Source organism: Mustela nigripes, chromosome 2, assembly GCF_022355385.1.
Source record: "Mustela nigripes isolate SB6536 chromosome 2, MUSNIG.SB6536, whole genome shotgun sequence".
Lineage (NCBI taxonomy): Eukaryota > Metazoa > Chordata > Mammalia > Carnivora > Mustelidae > Mustela > Mustela nigripes.
In genome coordinates, this window is record NC_081558.1 from 205,573,677 (window position 1) to 205,598,307 (window position 24,631).

Here is a 24,631-nt window from a genome sequence, read left to right on the forward strand (position 1 = left end):
GAAGGGAATTTTCTGTTCTTTGTTTTCATAAACAATTTTTATCTTTATTGGATAGAAATCAGAGAGTGTTTGTGCAGTATTTTTACTTCAGAAGTTTGCTAATTTCTTTCTTTGTGATTTAATATATGATTATTTTTTGTGTATTTTCAGTAGAAGCTTGAGAAGGTTTATCCTCTACTATCAGTGTAGAGGTAGATATATATCCATAATATCTACCTTTTATTAATTATATTGCTTCAGTGTTTTCTCTGCTTACTTATTTTTCTACTTGATCCTGTTTTGTGAGAGTGGTATCTTGAAGTCTTCCATTTTTAGTGTGCTTCCATCTACATCTCCTTGATAGGTAAATGATATAGATAAAGTTAGAGATTGACATATGTATTCTTCATAAGAACAGTTTCTGTGTTCTGGGTATGAAAATAAAATACTAAAAAAAAAAAAAAAAAAAAAAAAAAGAAAGAAAGAAAAAGAGAAAAGAAAATACAAATGTAATATATCTCTGCTCCGTATGACTCCTGGCAGAAAAAAGATTAGGGTTCAAGTACCAAAGTTTCTGCCATTTTCTTAAGTTACATGTAAGAATGTGATATAAGGGGACCTGGGTGACTCTGACAGTTAAGCGGCTGCCTTCAGCTCAGGTCATGACCCCAGGGTCCTAGGATTGAGCGCCACATTGAGCCCCACGTTGGACTCCCAGCTCAGCGGGAAACCTGCTTCTCCCTCTCCCACTCACCCTGCTTGTGTTCCCTCTCTCGCTGTGTCTCTCTCTGTCAAATAAATAAGTAAAATCTTTTAAAAAATTAAAAAATTAAAAATAAAAGAATGTGATATAAATATTTAATAGAGTTTTCCAGTGAAGACACTTGGCCTCAGAATTTTCTTTTAGGAAAAGTGTTTTTAATACCTTTACTTTATTAGATATAGTGCTACTCAGATGGGAGTCAATTTTAGTAATTTGTATATTTAGAGGAAATTTTCCATTTCATCTGTACTGTGGAATTTATTGGCATAACAACCTTTGTAATAATGGCATCCTTTTTGATGACTGTCGAGTCTTAAAAGACATTAACTCTTTTATTCTTCTTATTGGTAATTTGTATTCCCTCTCTTACATTCTTGACCAATCTCTCTGGAATTTATCTATTTGGTTGATTTGTTCAAAGTACCAACTTTGGATATTATCCATATTCCTTTCTTCTTAAGTTTTTATTTAAATTCCAGTTAGTTAATATAGAGTGTATCATTAGTTTCAGGTGTACAATATAGTGATTCAACTCTTCCATACAACACGCAGAATTCATCACAACAAGTGTACTCCCTAATCTCCATCTCTTATTTCACCCATCTCTTCACCCACTTTCAGCAATTGTGTTATTAGGTATTTATCCAAAGAATACAAAAATATTAATTCAGAGGGTTACATGCACCTTTATGTTTATAGCAACATTACTTCTAATAACCAAATTATGGAAACAACCCAAGTATACATTGACTGATGAATAGGATAAAGAAGATGAATGAATAAAGAAGATATATATATATATAATGAAATGTTACTCAACCATAAAAAAGAATGAAATCTTGCCCTTTGCAGTGACATGGATGGAGCTAGAGAGGATTGATAATGCTAAGCAAAGTAAGTCAAAGGAGGAAAAATACCATATTATTAATTTTCATTATAGTTTGTTCATTTTCCATTAAATTGATTACATTCCTGTCTTTATTTTTCTATCATCCTTCTTACTATATATTTAATCTTTCCTTCATTTCTAGCTTTTTAAGGTAGCTTAGCGCACTGATCTTTAACGTGTTCTTTTTTCTAACATAAATAGTTAAAGCTATAAATTTCCTTCTGATCACTTCTTCAGTGGTAAGTCATACATTTGCAATGTTGTATTTCTTTTTTAATCAATTCAAAGTATCTTCTAACTTCCCATGTGGTTTCTTTTTTCATCTATATGTTTTTTAATTGGAGTTGTTTCCTGATCCAGGAAGTCCATGTCCTCATATCTGAGACTCTCCCATCTCCAATAAGAGACCTCTTGGCAGTGAAGGAGGTAGGTGGGGAATCCCACCATGCACTATTACACCAGAAGATACACAGCAAATGGGCTGGCCAAACTCCTCCCGCAATTCAGGTAGCAATGGCAGGGAACAGTGGGACAGTGAGTGGTGCAGGTTAAACCAAACAGACCAAAATAATACAATAACTCTGAAAATTATGAATCATAATCCATAAGACCCATGTGATAAGGCCAAGCAGGGTGACTACATGCTTTTGAAAAAAAAATTTTTAATGAGATCAAGATGCTTCAAATACACAAAATTACTATCATAGCCATCATACCAAAAAACAAGAAAATTATAACTGAATGAGAAAAGATAATTAGCTGACCCTAACCCTAATCACGTTTTCCATTCTCATGATACAAATTTTAAAGTAACTGTCATAAAAATGTTTCTGCGATCAAGTGTGTAAACCTGGCAATTCATGGACTTGTACCCCTGGGGCTAATAATACATTGTATGTTAATACAATGTAATAAAATGTTAAAAATTTTAAAAAATGTTTCAACAATCAAATTCTCTTGAAACAAATGACTTGGAAGTAAAAGACTGGAAATATATATACATATTATGCAAATAGCAACTATTAAGAAAGCTGGAGTAGCTATAACAGTATCAGAATAAATATACTTTAAAAACAAAAACACTTAATAGAAATAAAGGTGAACATTTTGTGATGATAAGTAGGGTAATCTTTCAGGAAGATATAAGGTATGTACTGGTGTTAAATACACTTGGTGCAAACAACAGACCACCAAAGTAAACAAATTTAAAAAAAAATGACAGAATTGAAAGAAAAAAAGGACTGGAATAATAATAATTGAAGATGTCAAAATCTCACTTTGATTAATGGATATAGCAACTACATAAAAGATTATAATATACATAAATTTGAGAAAAAAACAAAACACTATAAGCCAACTAGAACTAACACTCTTCTAGACAGCATTTTGTCCAAATGCAAGAAAACACAAATTTATTTCAAGTTCACATATAGAATGTTCTCCAAGATAGATCATATATTAGGACAAAAACAAGAGTCAGTGAATCTATAATAATTGAAATTGCATATAGTCTTATGTGCTATCTTCAGCTTATAGAAGAAAGCTCATCTACCTAATTCTCTCCTCTATATGCTTTTGGAACATGCACTTGGGGGCAGCCTGATAATTTGATCTCTGTTCAAATTTTGGCTGATTTTGACCAGCCTCATAATTTGATCTCTATTCAGAAAGTAATTTTGATGGATACATTGTCAGTCTTAATTTTGCCAAATTCCAACATTACTTTCTAAAATACTAAATCTAAAATACTAATAGATACAATTGATTTATATTTTATAATTGCTAAGATTATTGTTATTTAGTAGAAATAAATCAGGTGAATTAAGAGAGGCTATTATAAACAGCTTTAATGAATAGACTACCAAAATCAAGGTTACATTCACTGCCTCTATTTTGGATCAGACTAAAATTTACATAATTTTTGTCTGTACAAGCCACTGCCTTATTATAAAACAAGTCTCTATCCAAGATGCAAGCAGAAATTGACCCTTTGAAAATTTCACTGAAATAAACTTCAAATTCTTTATCTTCTCAGTATTTTTCACAAGACTAGAACAAATAATCCTAAAATTTGTATGAACAATGAAAGACCCCGAATAACCAAAGCAAACTTGAAAAAGAGAAACAAACTGGAGATATCACAATTCCTGACTTCAAGTTATATACGAAGCTATAATAATCAAAACAGTATGGTAATGGCACAGAAGTAGGCACCTAAATCAATGGAACAGAATGAAAAGCCCAGAAATAAACCCATAGTTATATGGTCAATTAATATTTGACAAAAGAGGAAAGAATATGCAATGAGAAAAAGTCTCTCTAACAAAAGGTCTTAGGAAAACTGATTAGCCACATTCCAAAGAATGAAACTGGACCACTTCCTTACATCATACACAAAAATAAACTCAAAATGGATTAAGGGCCTAAATATGAGACCTGAAATGATGAAAATCCTAGAAGGGAGCAGAGCAGAGGCAGTAATGCCTTTGACATTAGTCATACAAACATTTTTCTAGATACGTCTTTTGAAGCAAAGGAAATAGAAGCAAAAATAGGACTACATTTTAAAAAAATCTTTTTTGCACAGCAAGGGAAACAATCAAAAAAGTTAAAAAAAAAAAACCCTACTGAATGGGAGAAGATATTTTCAAATGATATTTCCAATAAAAGACTAGTGAACAAAAATAAGTCAAAAATTTATACAAATCAACCAAAAGAACAAATAATTCAGTTTAAAAATGGGCAGAAGACATGAACAGACATTTCTCCAAAGAGAAATGGCCAAAAGACACATGAAAAGATGCTCAACATCACCTATCATCAGAAAAATGAAAATCCATACCACAATGAGGTATCACCTCACACCTAACAGAATGGCTAAAATCCAAAACAGAAGAGTGCAATGGCAGGGTCATAGGGAAGTTCTATTTTTAATTTCTTGAGGAATCTCCACACTGTTCTCCAAAGAGGCTGCACCAATTTGCATTCCTACCAACAGTGGAAGAAGGTTCCCCTTTTTCCACATCCCCTTCAACACATGTTGTTTCCTGTCTTGTTAATATTGGCCATTCTAACTGGTGTAAGGTGATATCTCAATGTGGTTTTAATTTGAATCTCCTTGAGGGCTAGTGATGATGAACATTTTTTCATGTGTCTGACAGCCATTTGTATGTCTTCACTGGAGAAGTGTCTGTTCATATCTTCTGCCCATTTTTTTTTATATGATTGTTTTGTGTGTGTTGAGTTTGAGGAGTTCATTATAGATCCTGGATATCAAACTGTCATTTGAAAATATCTTCTCCCATTCTGTGGGTTGCCTCTTTGTTTTTTTGACTGTTTCCTTGGCTGTGCAGAAGCTTTTGATTTTGATGAAGTTCCAAAAGTTCATCTTCGCTTTTGTTTCCTTTGCCTTTGGAGACATATCTTGAAAGAAGTTGCTGTGGCTGATATCGAAGAGATTACTGCCTATGCTCTCCTCTAGGATTCTGATGTATTCCTCTCTCACATTGAGGTCTTTTATCCATTTTGAGTTTATCTTTGTGTACAGTGTAAGAGAGTGGTCGAGTTTCATTCTTCTACATACAGCTGCCCAGTTTTCCCAGCACCATTTATTGAAGAGACTGTCTTTTTTCCACTGTATATTTTTTCATGTTTTGTTGAAGATTATTTGACCATAGAGTTGAGGGTCCATATCTGGGCTCTCTACTCTGTTCCACTGGTCTATGTGTCTGTTTTTATGCCAGTATCATGCTGTCTTGGGGACCACAGCTTTGTAATAAAGCTTGAAATCAGGTAACGTGATGCCCTCAGTTTTATTTTTGTTTTTCAACATTTCCTTAGCGATTCGGGGTCTCTTCTGATTCCATACAAATTTCTGGATTATTTGCTCCAGCTCTTTGAAGAATACTGATGGAATTTTGATTGGAATGGCATTAAAAGTATAGATTGCTCTAGGAAGTATAGACATTTTAACAATGTTTATTCTTCTGATCCAAGAGCATGGAATGGTCTTCCATCTTTTTGTGTCTTCTTCAATTTCCTTCATGAGTGTTCTGTAGTTCCTCACGTACAGATCCTTTACCTCTTTGGTTAGGTTTATTCTCTGGTATCTTATGGTTCTTGGTGCTATAGTAAATGGAATCGATGACTCTGCCATTGCACTCCTGGGTATTTACCCCAAAGATACAGATATAGTGAAAAGAAGGGCCATCTGTAACCCAATGTTTATAGCAGCAATGGCCACGGTAGCCAAACTATGGAAAGAACCAAGATGCCCTTCAACAGACGAATGGATAAGGAAGATGTGGTCCATATACACTATGGAGTATTATGCCTCCATCAGAAAGGATGAATACCCAACTTTTGTAGCAACATGGACGGGACTGGAAGAGATTATGCTGAGTGAAATAAGTCAAGCAAAGAGAATCAATTATCATATGGTTTCACTTATTTGTGGAGCATAACAAATAGCATGGAGGACATGGGGAGTTAGAGAGGAGAAGTGAGTTTGGGGAAATTGGAAGGGGAGGTGAACCAAGAGAGACTATGGACTCTGAAAAACAATCTGAGGGGTTTGAAGTGGCGGGGGTGTGGGAGGTTGGGGTACCAGGTGGTGGGTATTATAGAGGGCATGGATTGCATGGAGCACTGGGTGTGATGAAAAAATAATGAATACAGTTATTCTGAAAATAAATAAATTAAAAAAAATCCAAAACAGAAGAAACCACAAGTATTGTATAAAAATGCGGAGAAAAAGGAACACTTATGCACTGTTGGTGGGAATTTAAACCAATGCAGCCACTCTAGAATATAGTATTGAGGTTCCTGAAAAAGTCAACAATTGAACTACCATATGATCCAGTAATTTTACTGAACATTCATCCAAAGAATATGAAAACACAAATTCAAAAAGATAAAAGCACCCCTGTGTTTATTGCCTCATTACTTACATTAGCCAAATCATGGAAGCACCTCAAGTGTTCATGGATAGATGAATGGATAAAAGAGGTGTGGTACAAATATACAGTGGGATATTACTCAGTCATTAAAAAAGAATGGAATCTTTCCATTTACAAAGACATGGATGGAGCTAGAGAGTATAATGATAAGTGATTTAAGTCAGTCAAAGACAAATACCATATGATTTCACTCATACATGGAATTTAAGAAACAAATAAAGAAAAAAAAGAGAGCCATAAACCAAGAAACAGACTTTTAATTATTGAGAACAAACTGATGGTTACCACAATGGAGGGGGGGAGGGGGACGGATGAAATACGTGTAGGGAATTAAGGAGTGCACTTGTGATGAGCGCTGAATGGTATGAAATTGTTAATTCACTGTATTGTTCACCTAAAACTAATATGACACTGTATGTTAACTATACTGGAATTGAAATAAAATTAAAAAAAAAATAAAGCACTGTAAGATTGACCATATTCAGCCAGCCATCTAACTTATGAACTATGGGTAACCAAAAAGGTCAAAACCACACACACACAAACACACACACACACACATGCATACACACACACACATGGCCACATACACACGTGAAACCTGGATAAATAAATATACACCAAATGTTGTAGGTATGCAAACACTACTTATTTTTTTAATTAAAAGATAGTTATTTGTTTGAGAGAGAAAGCGTATGCATGAGAGAGAAAATGAGCAGAGTGGGGGCAGGCAGAGGGAGAGAGAGAAGCAAAGTCTCCACTGAGCAGGGCCCCAATGTGGGACTCCATCCCAGGACACTGGGATCACTACCTGAGCTAAAGGCAGATGCTTAACTGACTGAGCCACCCAGGTGCCCTGCAAGCACTACTATTTTTTTTTTTAAGATTTTATTTACTTATTTGACAGAGAGATGTCACAAATACGCAGAGAGGCAGGCTGAGAGAGAGGGGGAAGCAGGCTCCCCACTGAGCAGAGAGCCCAATGTGGGGCTTGATTCCAGGACCCTGAGATTATGACCTGAGCCGGAAGCAGAGGCTTAACCAACTGAGCCACCCACGTGCCCTGCAAGCACTACTTTTAATGAAAAATGAATTTAGACATTTTTCTCAAATGGAAATGGTGGATATTGTTTGTGTTCAATCATGTAACAGTAAAGATCAAATGGATATTTTTCTCAATTGTTGAAAACTCAGGTGATATCAATCAAAAGCTTTCTGATGTTACATGGTAGTCTAAGATTTGACAGTCATTATTTGAACAGACTATAACATAGTTTATTATAAATAATACATGGAATACATATAGGATCTCATAGAAAATTTTCCTAAACAAATCCATACTTTAGAACTTCTCAGAAGAAGCTAGAAGACCAATATCCTCCATAGCAGCATGGACGGTAAGAAGCATATTCGTAGCCACCATAGCCACATCCATAGCCATGATAGCCATAGCCCAGGCCACCAGAGTAATTGTTGCAGAAGCTCATAGTGTAAGAAGAAGTCTAAGTTGAAAAGCAGGATCAGCTTCTAGAGTTTTAAGTTTATAATCAACACAAGGCTTTCTACACCAACTGAGTGGTATATAGGGCAAACCACAAGCTCTATTGGATTCGTGCTTCAAACTAATTGGCATTATAACCATCTCAAGAATTCCTCATTACCAAAATATCCAAGACAATTTTGCTGTGTGTCAGGATGCCTGTAATGAAATCATGTGCCTTTAATGAAAGGGTTTTCTCCTACTTTGGTGACTTGTTTATTCCAGATGTGAGATCTAAACTCTATTACTGGCTACCATGAGATTACATAACCCATACGTGTTCCACTTCTTCAAAATCCTTTTTTCCTTTAATAACACCCTCCTTCCTAGCTGCATATATGCACCCTTGGGAGTAAAAGTATGGTTTCAAAGATGTAGGAAAGGTGGGAAAATTTGTGGAGAAGGTAGGGCAGAAGTCACGTAGACTACATAGAGAAAACATGGCAAGGTTCAGTTGTAAATATCTGAATAATTAATGTGTTTTATTGTGTTTCTGGTGGTTTTTGTATGTGTGTGAAGCAGTATTTTCCACTTCGGTTTATACTTCACATGTGTATGCTTCTATCATTTTGTATATAATCAAAAACCACAGTAGAATCTCTAAAGTTTAAATCCATGGACCAGGGCCATCTGGGTGGCTCAGTCAGTTAAGTGTCTGCCTTTGGCTCAGGTCAGGTTCTCAGAGTCCTGGGATCAAGCCAAGTTCACATAGGGCTCCCTGCTCAGTGGGGAGTCTGTTTCTCCCTCTTCTTCTGGCCCTGCATTGGTCCTGCTCTCTCTATCTCTCTCAAATGAATAAATAAAATCTTTAAACCAATCAATCAACCAATCAATCCATGGACTATGGCTATATAGAAATGGAAGGATTTACTGTATTAGTAATTTGAGCTTAAAAATCTACTCCAGAAAATTTTAAAGATTTACTAACAACATGTACTCCCTGCTATGATACAAGAGATAGGTATGCCTCCTTTGACATTCCTGCCCAAAATGTATAACCTCAACTTCGTTATAAGAAAACAAACTCAAATTTTATAACATACTATAGAACATTTGACTTTTTTAAATTGTTAATGCCATAAAAGTTAAAAAAAATACAGAAAATGTCACCAGTTTGGGGGAGACTAAAGACATAAAACAATCAACTGCCATGTAGGACCTTGAATTGGGTCCTGGACCAGAAAAAGGACACTAAAGAAAAAAAAAAGGCAAAACCCAAATAAAATGTTGAAGTTAGTTAAGAATATGGTGCAACCTGGGGATAAAAATATATGTTTATAAAAAAATAAAAAATTTTAAAAAATAAAAAATAAAAAAATAAAAAAAATGAATATGGTGCAACGTTAATTTCTTAGTTTTGATAATTGTACTTGATTATGAAAGTAGTAACATAGTTGTGTAACTGGATAAAGAATAAATGGGAAAATTCTATATATTTTGCAACTTTTGGTAACTCAAATTATTTCAAAATAAAAGAATATTAAAATTATACTTGATTGCATTGATTTGGTCATTTATTAACCTTTTCATGCGTCAAAATTTTAATAATCAATCATCTGTCAGGCACTACTATGAGCATTGGAAATGGAGGAATGAACAGGACAGACAAGATCCCTATTGTTATGGAATTTAAATTCTAGATTGAGCAAGGGCAGGAAATGCAGGTAGATATTTGAAAGCAAATGACAAGTGAAGGAGATCATTTCTGTAGGGATAAATCTATTTACATTACAAATCAAGGCAAGGTAAGATAAATTTTAAAAGAGCACTAGTGAGAGATTACTTCAGACTAGATGGTCAGGGGAAAGGAAGAAAAGGTCTTAGCTGTTTTTGCTATTACTTTCAAGGGTTCAGCAACCCCCAAGCAGAAGTTTTAAGTTGGAAATAGGTTTGCTACATCTGAAGAACAATAAAACTACTGATTTCTGTATATTATAAAGAGAGGAAGAGTGTTCCAAGAGATGCTCATAGATCTAGTCAAGGCTATAACAGGGCAGCCCATAAAGGCTATGTTTCTAAGCTTCCAGTTACTAGGTATAGGAAATAAGAATTTGATTTTCAGATAAATAATTTATATATATAAGCATATCCCATGTAATATTTGGGAAATTCAATATTCTGAATTTTGAATTTGAAATTCAAATTTAACTGGGTGTCATATATAATCTAGCAACCTTAATGTGGAAATGCAGTAAAGAATAAACCAGGGGGAGGAACCCCAAGTGATTTATGTCTTGTACCCTTTAAGAGGCAGAAGGAAGGAGGGAGGGAAAGAGAGGAGGAAGGAAGGGAAGTAGGAAGGAAGGAAAAGAGGAAGGAAGGAAACAGTCTATGAAGAATCTAGAACTTAGCTTCATTTTATTAATTTTTTTATGACATTTAACACTCTAAGGAGATGTCAAGTGAACATTTGGATATATATCAGAATTGGAAATGTGAATGGAAATTAATTGGATAAAATAATGTATCCAGAGTAATCCTGAAAGAAAGTTTAAATGTTATATTGAATATTACAAAACTAATATAACACAGACTGTGTGTTATCTACACCAAAGTAAAAAGAAAAAAAAATTTAAAAAAAGTGTTTAAATGTAAACTATAGGCAGGGCAAGCACCTAGCTGGGCACCTTCACATTTGAAAATAAGATCTGATGAGGAGTAAAGAAAAGGGATACTAGACCAGAAGCACCTGGTGATACTACAATTAAATCCAATGTGTGCAGTAGGATATAGATAAGCATCAGGGAGTTTTCCAGGAATGAGAAGAGGAGCTGGTGAATCTGTATGCTACTCAGAGTCTTAGTGAAATGAAGACTGACTCTCTAGTTTTGACAAGATTGGGGTTTGGTGATCCCTGCAGGAGCGCTTTTGGTGGAGTGGTGAAGACAAAAGACCAAAGGTGTGAGGAAAGATGTAAAGAGAAAGATACCATGGAAAAAGACGCGAAATTTTGCAATGAAACAGAAGAAAATGTGAGAGCAGCTGGAAAGGACCAAGGACACAAGGAGGGTTGTTTTGTTCTGCTTTTGATCATGGAATGTACTTCAGAACTAGATGTGGTTCAGAAAATCACAGCAGAAAACAAATTGTTAATGGAAACTTCTCGGGTGCAAGCTCTCGGTTATGATCAGAGAGAAACTTTGTTGCTCAAAAGAAACAAATTAGCCCCAGGAAGTAAATTCTATAGAGATATAACCCCTTTAATAATATTATTAGGGGTATTGTATTACACAGAATAATAATGTCTTTTATAGCTATATTAATCAAATACCAACAAAAAAAAAGTTAACTATAGTTTTGTGTTTTTTTCTTTAACTGACTAATATCAATTTCAGGTGACGTTCTAAGAACTTGACCTAGAAGAAGACTGATCAGCATGTTATTCAAATTAGTTTTTACTGAAAACTTATTCTAACTTATTACTTAATTGACCCTGATATTTGAGACTACTTTTAATTTCTGTATGGAAAATCTGAAAATGATATAGTGAAGATGTCCTCTCCTTCTAAGATATCAATCCACTAAATGGTGAATAAAATGATACAATAAGATGCCCATTTAACAAAAATGAAGCTACCAAAAGACACACATGGAAAGAACATTCAAAAACACACACTAGATGAAAGGTTGAATGTGTTTGATCAGATCCTCAGTATGAAAACATTTATTTTATTAAGAGGCATTGTTGACTCCTTAGATATACTTAAAAGATGAATTGGAAAATTTTTAAAATTTTGCACCTTCATTCTTATAATCTATGGAGAAAAGTTAACTAAAATACAGGGAGTGTCCATCATCTTTTACTCCCTGTCTCCACATATGGTTATGAGGGGATACATAAAAATAGTTTGACTCAGAAATATCACTAGAAAAACAAAAACACTAATAGATTCCACATGATGTGAGGATGACAGCTCCCCACACACATTCTTGTAAAGACACAAAGGTACATTTTTTTTAACTGTTACATGAAACTATTCTCACTTTTCCAGTGCCTTCCAATGGAAAGAATTACCACATTAATTTAAATAAAGACTAATAATGGTAGGGCTATGCAAGAGAATGCAGTATGATCAGTTATGTAGAGAATAATGACTAGGCATTTCGATAAAGGAACTGACCTCTGTGTAATACATTGTAAATGCAAATATGCAATGTTAAACCTATTGGACAGTTCCTTAGATTATTATTCTAATATTAATGAGAATACTTATTTGTATAATTGTATGCTCAATGTAGAAAGAGAAAAGCAGAACAATTGGATTCCAAGAAATAACTTATGTTGTAGTTCTTCAGTAGAAATTGAATATAAATGGGAATTAAACTCATTGGTACACATAGAAAAAGATAATGCATCTTGCTCAGACTTGGTATTTTGGAAAATTTAATTGAATTATTATCAACATCATGGGGATGAAAGATACATGATGGTTTTAGTACGAAAAGGAACTGAATCTCTGCAGAAAACAATGGACTCAGCTCAAAAGAAGAGAGTCAAAAGTAGTAGTATTGTTATGAAATGTTAAAAACGTTAGTGAAACTAACTAGTGCCAGGAGCAAATAAGGTTGAGACTGATAAATGTATCTTTCCTGATAAAAAGTATGGTTATAGGAGGCTAAAATGAAATTCTAATTTGAGGCTGGGCTGCATAGGTGTGAGTGTGTATCTTCTTTCTTTGAAGCCCTTGATTGGACGAGAGTCCAAATGGAGAGCCAAACACAGTGAGTCTCCCAAATACCTCTAAGACTTATTTTATGGTTGAGAAACAACAAACTAATTAGATTAGTCATAAGATTAGCCAGTGGCATGACTTCTGTGGTGGATCCCACCCACATCGAGGGTATATAAAAGGTCTCTGCAGGGGAACTGTCCACACTGAAGTGACACTTCTCCTCTCCTCCTCTACTCAAGGACAACCTCAACAACCAACACCATGTGTGGCAGCTACTATGGAGGCTGTGGCTATGGACGCTGTGGCTATGGAGGCTGTGGCTATGGAGGCTGTGGCTATGGAGGCTGTGGCTATGGAGGCTGTGGCTACGGAGGCTGTGGCTATGGAGGCCTGGGCTGTGGCTATGGCTCCAGCTATGGCTGTGGCTTCCGCAGACTGGGCTGTGGCTATGGCTGTGGCTCTGGTTGTGGCTACGGCTATGGCTCCCGCTCCCTCTGTGGCTGTGGCTGTGGCTATGGATACGGCTCTGGCTATGGCTCTGGCTTTGGCTGCTACTATTGAGGTCACCATGGGAGACTCTCACCTTCCACACCTGGACATGGGATTCACCAGTTCTGAGCCCCACAGCTTCTGAACTTTGCTGAAGAGCTGCCTTCAGGAGCCCTTTGGGTCAAATACAGCAATCTTTTTCCTTCCTTTACTTACCTCATGAGAAGTGGGAGCTTGTGAAACTCATCCTGAGAACTCTATGGTCTCTCAATGGAATGTGCTGCCATAGGTCCTCCCTTTTGATGTTCATGCAGGAACCATTTCTCTAATTTCCTAATAAACCCTTTCAGTGTGGAATAATAAACCTGGCTTTCTTGTCATTTAAAGTCCAGTGTTTGTCATTTTAGCTTTTTTTTTTTTTTTTCCTGGATAAATTAAAGGAAACAGGGGTACCTGGGTGGCTCAGTGGGTTAAAGCCTCTGCCTTCGGCTCAGGTCATGATCCCAGGGTCCTTGGATCGAGCCCCACATCAGGCTCTCTGCTCAGCAGGGAGCCTGCTTCCTCCTCTCTGTCTGCCTCTCTGACTACTTATTATCTCTGTCTGTCAAATAAATAAATAAAATCTTAAAAAAAAATTAAAGGAAACAACTGCCTTATTGGGGAGACATCTTGTTTTAATGTTTCTACTTCAGTTATTTTACCAAATCCTTGATTTGCAACACTAAAGAAGTATCAAACTTGAAGCCTTCATTTTTCTGCTTTGGTAAGGTATTGATAACCATGTGCTACTCAGGTGTGTTGTGAGGATGAAAACAGGTAATTTGTCAATTTAGTTAAGCATTGCCTGGAAACACTATATATTCAAAGTACTTTTATACCAAACCTTAATAGCGAAATCCTTTAGAAGATGCAGAAGTTGGCCCAGAATTCTCCAATTCTAGTCTGTTTGGAGGCTTATTTACTTATTTATCTATTAGGGAGAGAGACCAGGAGCAGGAGAGGGGCAGAGACAGGCAAAGAGAAAACCCCAAGCAGCGTCTGTGCTGATCTCAGGACACTAAGATCATGACTGAACTGAAATCAAAGGTCAGAGATTTAACCAACCCTGGGGTGCCACCCAGGCACCTCAATGTTTTGGGGAATATTCAAAGAAGAAGCATTTCCAGGGTGCCTAGGTGGCTCAGTAGGTTAAGCCTCCGTCCTCGGCCCACATCATGATCTCAGGATCCTGGGATTGAGTCTTGCATAGAGCTCTCTCCTCAGCGGGGAGCCTTCTCTCCCCCAACCCCCCGCCTGCCTCTCTGCTTGCATGTGATCTCTCTCTCTCTACCAAATAAATAAATAGAATCTTTAAAAAAAAAAAAGAAGAAGAAGAAGAAGAAGAAGTAGTAGTATTTCCTATGCTTGCTCAATGCAAAAGGTAGAGAAGTTTAAACCTACTGTTGTACCTAACTTCTATGTGTCTGGAAACATATAGCTTTTTTTAAGTGACACCTTTTCTACCAACTAGTATGTATTTAAGCATAGAGCCACTTGGTGGTTTTCTTGAGATTTCTTGTTCCTGTGATACATGTGATTTCATGGTTGTAGCTATAATCATTTCTTTGTCCACTAATTTTCTGTGACTAATGCATCTGTAAACTTGGCAATTATCTTCTCTTGATAGAGTATTTCAAGCTTTTGTGTTAGACATGAATGAGTTTAAGTAGCGTTTTAGTGTAAGATAATGGATCTGTCCCAATTCATTTTGACTGGTCCAAGATAGTAAAAAATGTTGAAGCCATGGAATCAAGATCTCTGGAAAAATCGTTACCCAGAAGAGAGTCCTTTTTTCCTTTAAAACCATTATTTATGAAGACTTGTCTTTCCTATTTATTCTGGAAGCTTAGAATTTTCTTTTAATACTATGCAGAATTTAGATGATTTATGCTTGTCCATCTCAAGCAATGGCAGATTTTTAAAAACTCCTTTGGCCTACCTGGTAGGTCATACGATGAAACACAAAGAAATCAGATATTGACTTAAGTTAGAGAACAGATTCTAAATTAGAGACTCATGAGATGAGACTGTTACTGATTATAGCTTTCCAAGATATGCCACTTAGCCTGTCTTAGCATGAACATATTTGGTTGACATGTTAGCTTCTCTAAGTATTTCGCATCAAGTGAAATGCCACCACTAACAGCCCCAAACAAGCATCTGCTTTGTATTCATATTGGCTGGTTCACTTCTTTAAAAGCTTCAAATGATGAATAATTCCAACTAAAACTGAAAAACATAAGATTCTTTTACATTTTACCCCATGCCACAGTTGCTTCTTTCTTACACTGAAAACTCCAGATCCCAACAGAATCACTGTATTAACTCTATTCAAACCTGTGTGCAATATTCACTCTCAATTGCATACTGAAAGCAATACCCTGAGCACCCTGCTAAAATTTCATTGCAGCGTTCTTAGCGTTAGAAGGGATCCCACTAAGAATGGACAGAATATTGTGCTCAACATTGATATGAATTAATTTTCTTCCCGAGTAGTTATGCTATTTATATTAAGGAAAGAGTTCTTTTGTTTCCATTTATATTTGGTTTCAAGTGTATTTATTCTGTTTTTAAAATATAAGGAGTGTTTCCATGGTTCAGAGATCAAAACTATATATAAAGATACACTCAGTAATAAATAGTCTCACTCCTGTATTTATTCCTTCTACCCATTCCTGCTCACCCAATTTGTATTTTCATTTTCTTCTGCTTTCTTAGTACAGAAGCAAGCATACATCTCATAATTATGTGTCCTTACTTTCCCTCTGTGTTACCTAGAGGTCGTATGCTTTTTCCTAGAGGTGGCACTCTTTCATTTTTATTTTTTATGTTTTTTTCCCTTTTACTTTTTTTATACTCATATTCAAGCTTTCAAACAGAAGTCACTTACATTTAGGCATTCAAAAAATGCTTCACTGCAGATTTCAGTACTGCAAAAAATAATGTTTTTCTCTATATCGATTCATTTCTCCCAGCATTTACTTTTGAAAATTTTCAAACCTTCAGTTAAGTTGGGCAAGCGGTATAATGAACAGCTAAGTACTCTTCATCTAGATTTGGCAATTGGTTTCCCCTTTCTCCCTGTCTGCTCTCTCTCTCTGTCTCTCTGTCTGTCTCTTCATAGCTTTTATTTTTGATAGAGAATCCAATGAGTGAAAACTGCCATACTTTGCAATTTGTTGCCTGTCATAATCTAGAGCACTTCCCAACCTCTTATTATTTCATGAGATTAACACATTAGTACATTTTTAACATTGCAAGATAATCATTTACTAAAATACATCACGATCTATTTTTTCTGACTCTAGCAATTAAAATAATCATATATTTCCAAAACCAATATTTTTAAGACAGAGATTAAGATCATTGGGTATGCTAAAAATAAGGAAATTTGTGCCAAAATTAGGTCAATCAAGCATTGAGTGAATATAAGACAGTTTTGTGTTCTTTTTGGGGGGGGGGGCAACTTGGTATTCTATGATAAATTCTGAGAACAAAATCCAAGTATTAAGTGTCAAAATTATATCAGTGAGCATCCTGGGTAATAGGTGAATTACTTAAGAACTTTATATTAATTTTTTTTATATTTATAACTGGATCACCCCTAACATATGTAAGTTTAAGTGTCGTGTTATCACCTTTAGTCCAAATCTTCTGGGATCACTTGGTACAACAACACTCTATTCCTCTTCAGCAATGAAGAAATGACTGTGCGGTTGCTGGTGGTGTTACAGAATACCTTCAGGTGAAGAGCACTGTCAACACAAGACAGCACCCACTTCCTGTAGCCAGACTCCCATGATTGATCACTTGGAGGGTATAAGGACACACCTTCTTGCCCCAACCTCCAACAATTCTTCTGGGAAATTCCAGCTTTCGAATCTTCCATATTGTTTCCTGAGCCTTCCAATGAGCTGACTGCCAACTCAGCTTTCCTCCCTACCCCAAGCTGCCTCCTCCTCTTCCTTTCTACAATATTCTTTCCAAGAATTTAATTGTCATAATAATGCTCTGATAGAAAAATAATCTAATCTAGGGTCACAAATGTGCCCAGTTGTCACACTGTCTTAAAGTTTCTTCCCTGACTTTAATGTCTCTACAGATTATAGGAGATATTTTCTTTTAGAATATTCCCCAGTTCTGATTTTCCTAATGTTTCTTGTGATTAGAACAAGGTTATGCATTTTGTCAAGCGAATAAAGAAAGGGTTGGTGTTTGCTTTTTGTTGGACTCCATTGAGTGGCACTTGAGGTTGATGAGTTCCATTACCGATGGGGATAATTTTACACTTCATCAATATGATGAGTACCAGATTCCTCTACCTGAAAGTTACTTTTATTATTCTTTTAGCCAATAAGAAATATTTTGGCAGAGATATTTTGTGACTACATGAATATTCCATTCAAATTCCCAAATTTATCATTAGTCTTAGCACTTATTTTTCTTTCTTGCCTGAATTATTTATTATGATGATGGATTGCGAATGTTGATTTTTCTCATTTTCATCTTTTGTTTTTTCAAATATATTAGTTGGCATTCTTCAAGGAAGTTTTTCCACTTCATTGTTCAGTTATTTACATCAGTCTAAATTCATGGATTTCTATTATAAATAATCCATTATTATAACAGGGATAGCAACTCCTAGGCTTTCTCATGAGGCAAAATGTATGAATAAATATATTGCATTGTGTGAGATTTAGATTCTTCCACTGAGCTGCCTATAACATTGATTAAATTATGTAAATTCTTAGGCCTTGTTATTCTTACATAAAAATCACCACCTACAGTTTGGTGTTTTTATGAGAATTAAATGTGTCAAGATATGTAAAGCATTTAAACCATGCCTGGAATTTAATAAATGCTATGTATGTGTTATCAGACACTATTATACACATGGGGGTTTTTTTCTGCTTCTTCCTATATATAAGAATATTCTCTGTTTCTCTTGCCTCGTGCTCTTCGTGGAATTCTTGTGTTAGAACTCTGTAACAATTTATAATTATTATTTTAATAATAATAACAATTAGATAGCATTTACAAGCTGTTTACCACAGAGCAGTTACTGTGTGAAATCCCATATGTGCATTACCTCACATCATTCTCAGAACAAGTCTGGTATGTGCTAAAACTATGAACATTTTACAACTGCAAATAAGTAGTGACGAAGAAATGTACTCAAGTGGCAGTTCTCATAACTACAGGATTTTTTTCTCTTTGTGTATAAATGTAAAATATTTTAATCTTTCTAGGTAATATTTTTCCCAGAGAAGGCAAAGAAACTCTCTGGACATTTAAATATTAGTATCCTTTAATTGTTAATGTCTGATATGACACTAAATATATGTTTATGTTTTAGGAATCTTCTATCTAAAAACGTCTTTCTCTAAATGTTTCTCTGATCCTTTTTTCTGTCACTTTTTTTTTTAAGATTTCTTTATTTATTTGACAGAGAGAGATCACAAGTAGGCAGAGAGGCAGACAGAGAAAGGAGGGGGAAGCAAGCTCCCTGCTGAGCAAGAGCCCAATGCAGGGCTCAATCCCAGGACCCTGAGATCATGACCTGAGCTGAAGGCAGAGGCGTTAACCCTCTGAGCCACCCAGGTGCCCTTGTCACTTTTTATATGTGTGATCCTTACTCTACAATATTAGATACCTGGAATATGTTCTACACATTTCTTCTATTTTTGTACTTTTTTTTCTTATTATGCTTTTACTCTAAATTTTAGAAGAATTTCTGAATTTGTCCCCTGTCTTACCTCATATTAGTATTTGTCTGCCTTTAATGAATCTTTACATTTGGAAGTCAACTCTTTCATGACAAATTATATATTTTCTCTTTCCAGATTTCGCCATTTGCTTGTATGCTTATTCTAGTTTTCTAAATTATGTGGCTTTTAAACATTACTAAGTTTTTAAAAAAATGTCTGAGAGTGTTGTTCTTGTCTTATAATAGAACTATTTCAAAATCTGGAGTCATTCTGAGTCCTCAGATTGACGTTCTGATTTGGAATAGCTAGTTCTTTTCATATAGTTCTATCCTTAAAAAGATTTATTTATACCTACTCAGTACTGAGACTAGAGATTTATTCTATCAGAACTTACATGTGTTCATATATAAGCCTCTCAAACACCGATAACTTAAAAAAAAATATTGAGATTTCCCTCATTTTAGTTTGCCCAATTAGAAATATCCATTACTATCAAGGGAGACAATGCAATAGGCAAAGCTGGTTATTTCTAATACCATGTAATGCACATGGTTACTGACATTGTACTTCAGGTTCCTCTGTCATCCTCTTAAGTGGGATTTTCTTTCTTATACAAAGAATTCTAAGCTACTGCAATGTTCTTTCATCCTAACTTTTTGTAGATAGGTCAGCAAACAACACTCTTCAGATTCTTGTTGGAGATACTTCAACCCTATCCCTTTGCATTAATCAATACGTCCACACAAAGAAATGTTGGAGATGAATGAATATACATTTCAAAATATGCTTCCAAAGGAGCTTATATTTAACACAAAAACAAATGAGAGGGGCGCCTGGGTGGCTCAGTGGGTTAAGCTGCTGCCTTCGGCTCAGGTCATGATCTCAGGGTCCTGGGATCGAGTCCCGTATCGGGCTCTCTGCTTGGCAGGGAGCCTGCTTCCCTCTCTCTCTCTCTCTGCCTGCCTCTCCATCTACTTGTGATTTCTCTCTGTCAAATAAATAAATAAAATCTAAAAAAAACACAAAAAAACAAAAAAAACAAATGAGAATTTTTTCCTGAAGAAAAATTGGGAGAATATGTGCAAACAGAGAGTAACATACATTTTATGCTTATCAGATGTGTTCCACTGACTCAGGAGTCGATTTTTCTAGGAACATAGAGGTTCAGAGTGGTTATTTGACTTTATCATTGAATTCAACAGTGAACTTCATTGTAGTAAAAGTTATAACATAATAATAATAATGATGATAGTAATGTATTTCTCATATTTTTCAGAGTATGAAATATTTTATCAAAAGCCAGTGTTTTAGGGAAAATCTAGTAGATTCCACAAAAAGTTATCTCTGGAAGTATTATTGTTTTAAATTAAAAACACCATACTCCAGTCAGATCACAGAGTTCAAATTTTTAAAAAATTTCATAAAAATGTCATTTCATGAATCCAGTAAAACCTCATCATTTCTTCTTTTTTTTCTGACTCTGAATTCAGGGTATAAATTTGAAACCATGGGGGAAATAGTTCGTGCTTAAAATAGAGTGTTAAAAGTTTAAGAAATATTAGTGTAAATGAGAAAGTCTGGTTTTCTTAGACCTGGTATTTCAGAATTTTAAACTATTTGCTTTTTATCAAAAACATCATGAAACTAAGTAATCAATTCTTGGCTTTTAGTGGTAAAGCATCTCTTGCATGAAAATGAGAAGACTCTCTCATGGAAAATAATAGGTTTGCAGCAGGAGGTAATAATGGAGAATTCAAGGTCAAGAGAGAATACTATGATCTGCTGAATGTCAATACAAAGAAAGCAAAATTATTTATCTGGAGCAGGTCAGAGTTTGTCAATAAAAATGTTATTTCTTTCCATAGAGATTGATTACAAAGGGTAATTAAAGATTTCATGAGTACAACTGATTCTCCTTAATGTCCCAAAGAATGGTTCAGATGTGGTGAAACAAAGCAGATCTCTTCATTGCCTCTGAAGCCATGTTTAAAACCAGAAGTCAACAAATTACTCACAGTGGTCCTGCAAATTAGCCAATGACATGACACGTGTTGTGGTGACACCCACTCTGAGAGCATATAAAAGACCTCCACAGGGGGAAAATGTCCACAGTGAAGTGACACTTCTCACCTTCTCTACCCAAGGACAACCTCAACAACCAACAACCAACACCATGTGTGGCAGCTACTATGGAGGCTGTGGCTACAGACGCTGTGGCTATGGAGGCTGTGGCTATGGAGGCTGTGGCTATGGAGGCTGTGGCTACGGAGGCTGTGGCTATGGAGGCTGTGGCTACGGAGGCTGTGGCTACGGAGGCCTGGGCTGTGGCTATGGCTCCAGCTATGGCTGTGGCTTCTGCAGACTGGGCTGTGGCTATGGCTGTGGCTCTGGTTGTGGCTACGGCTATGGCTCACGTTCCCTCTGTGGCTGTGGCTATGGCTGCGGCTCTGGCTACAGCTCTGGCTTTGGGGGCTACTATTGAGGTCACCATGGGAGACTCTCACTCTCCACACCTTCACTTAAGGACTCAGCAGTTCTGAACCACACAAATTTTTGTCTTACCCCCGAGTGATGTTTAATCTATCTTGCACTGCAAACTTCTGATAAGATTTGGTAAATGTCTGATATCTGGAACTGATACCACTTGATACCTGAAAGACTCAACTTGTGAACTCATGTTCCAACAAGATGATACTGGTATAGCTCTTATTTTTGTAATTTTATGCTAAATTTGCTTATCTGTTTTCCTAATAAATTTGAATTTCCTTATAAATTTGAAAAAGAAAACTTGTTTAATTAATTTATTATGTAGAGTTTGATTTTCTGGGTTATTAATAGAATAACAATTTTCTTCTGGAAATAATTTTCCTCGGTATTCATCTCATCTTTGCTGTACTGATTCTAATATTTGTGATTACAGAAAAATCCCTGACCTTTGTAAATCTTAGTTTCTTGTCTGGTAAAGAGAGGGGAACACATTTTTTTCTTATAATGATTTTAGTTCTATATTTCTTGCCTATAGATTTCTACAGTTTCTTAATTAGTACTTCAGGCTCCTTCCAATCTCAATAGGGACCTGGCATGCTGGGGAGAAGTTGACTTCCCTTAGGTGGCCAGGGATCTGTGAATGCTGATATTATCAATAATTTTCATTTATACTGCTTAGATAAGACATATGGGATTTTGCCAGGTGCGTGCCAAACCTACAATGCAGAAAGCCCTAGATCAATTCTCTCCACTGGAATCCACACAGAGCCCTAGCTTGACTTATTCCTAGTTGCTCACAGCCCTATCAACCATTCAGATCAGGCAAAGAAAATTGTATTTAGGAATGGAGGGGAAAATAATATGGTTCATGTTGCCCCATTGCTCTGTTCAAAATAGAATCTGCCATAGATATGGGTTAGTATCAGTATTTCATCAAGTTATTTGACACTAATTTTTATAGGTTCATAATAGACAGGAGATATTGCAGCCTGAGAACATATTACATGAACATAGCTGAACGTATAAAATCTTACCTTCTGCCTTCAGGTTTCTTTTTTAACTTTTATATATAACATATTCACTCATGACTTTGAGAGAGAAGTTGTAGTGGGTTGAAGCTTACCAGGCTAATCTGCTGCTAACAGAAAACAACAATAACAACAAATAACAGTATCTCAAGATTTTTAACATACCACAACATTCAAAATGTCCAGGATAAAATATAAAATCATATGATGTACAAAGGCCTAGTAATTGTGATCAGTTCTTAAAGGGGAAGAAAACTGAGACATACCCCACTCTCGAAAATATACTAAAATGGCCCACATTTTCCCCACCTACTGATATTCACATCTTTGTGTTACCCCTCTCACTTCTGTATGACAGCACCTGTGGCATCTTCTAATCAATAAAGTGTGAATGGGTAATATGATATTACTTTCATGATTATGTTGCCTAAGACCATAATGTCCATCCTTCTTACATATTTTCTTCTTTGCAGGTTATGATTAAGAATATAGCTATGTTGTGTGCTGCCTAATGGAGGTTCATTTGGGAAGGAATTAAAAGTGGCCTCTGGCCAATAGCTGGCAAGAAACTGAGACCCTAGACCCTATGGGTGACTCAGCCATTTAAGCATCCAACTCTTGACTTCGGCTGAGGTCGTATTTCAGGGTTGTGAGATCAAGCCTCGTATCAGGCTCTGCACTGAGTATGGAGCCTGCTTAAGATTTTCTCTCTCCTTCTTCTTCTGTCCCTCCCCTCTTCATGTTCACTCTCTGTCAAAAAAAAGGAAAGAAACTGAGGCCCTCAGACCCACAATCCAGGACTCACTGAACTGTGCCAACAACCACGAGGACTTAGAAATGGGATCCCTCCCAAGTCAATCTTTGAGTCAATCCTGGGTTTCAGACCTAGCTGACATCTTGACTATAGCCTTTTGAGAAATCCTTCAGCAGCAGAGCCAGCTATGTTATCTTGAGCAGAGACTAACAAAAAATGTGAAATAATAAACGTGTGATTTTTAAGTTGTTAAGTTTGTGGTAACAACAATAGGTAGACTACTATAGATGCAGGGCTCAATCTCACAACCCTGAGATCATGACCTGAACTGAAATCAAGAGTTGGACATTTAAGCATCTAAACCACCCAGGTGCTCCTAAGCAACTTTGTAAGTATGATCCATAGGGTACAGATAAACACTGAATGAAAAGAAAAGGAAAAAAAGAAGAGATCTTCAACAGAGAAATAGAATGTAAAAAGTGCCAAATGAAAAGTTTATAACTTAAAAAATACAATATCTGAAATGTTTAAAAAAAAGATCCTTTGGATGGGTTCACTACCAGAACTGAGATCTCAGAGGAAAGAGCCAGAAAATCTGATGATAAATCAAGAGAAATTACAGAATGCAAAAACAAAAACAAAAACCAAGGGAATCCAACCATAAACTATGAATAAAAAGTCTCAGGAATTTGTAGGACATACCAAAATTTCTAACATTCATAGCACTAGAATCTCAAATGCAGGGGAATACAGATTGACACAGAAATCATATTTAAAGAAATAATGCTTGAAATTTTCTCAAATTTGGTAAAATTCACACATTTAGACAGTCAAAAAGTTGTAAATCCCAATTAGAATAAACTGAAAAAATTATGTCCATATGTAAATGAACCAAAGTGAGTTTGCTCCTTGATGAGTCAGAAACTGCACGAGGTCGAGTTGTCACACAAAGAAATTTATTTGCAGTAAATAAGGGAATCATAGGGAATGGCTTCCAAAGCCATGATGCCCCAAGAGAAGGTGAACGGATTCTTTTTGTTTAGGGTTATGATGAATATTTAGATAGTGAAGACTTGTTGTGTATGTAAAGGCAGGCACAAGATTGCTCATACACCTTAAGGAAACATGCCTAAACATACATCATATGCTATGTAAATTAGCCCGAGTCTTCTCACTGGGCAGAGATATAAGTATTATAATGAGATAAAGGTGATTGTAGGTCATTCCAGAGGTCATCCTTGGTTCATCTGCACAGGTACAAATCAGGTTTAGCTCAAAGAGTCTGGATGTTCTGGACAGATGGGAGATTTTGTCAGGGCAGTTG

At 35.9% G+C, this 24,631-nt stretch overlaps 1 protein-coding gene across 1 annotated transcript; it reads left to right on the top strand.

The window, feature by feature from the left end:
* The first annotated feature begins 21,079 nt into the window (after positions 1 to 21,079).
* On the top strand, positions 21,080 to 21,520 carry LOC132010645 (keratin-associated protein 6-1-like). Its single transcript, XM_059388388.1, has one exon. The coding sequence runs from the start codon at positions 21,080 to 21,082 to the stop codon at positions 21,518 to 21,520; it is 441 nt and encodes a 146-aa protein (XP_059244371.1).
* Positions 21,521 to 24,631: the final 3,111 nt, after the last annotated feature.

Excerpts from the sequence above, each read along its gene's own strand:
- LOC132010645 (XM_059388388.1), top strand. The coding sequence starts at position 21,080 with ATGACACGTGTTGTGGTGACACCCACTCTGAGAGCATATAAAAGACCT.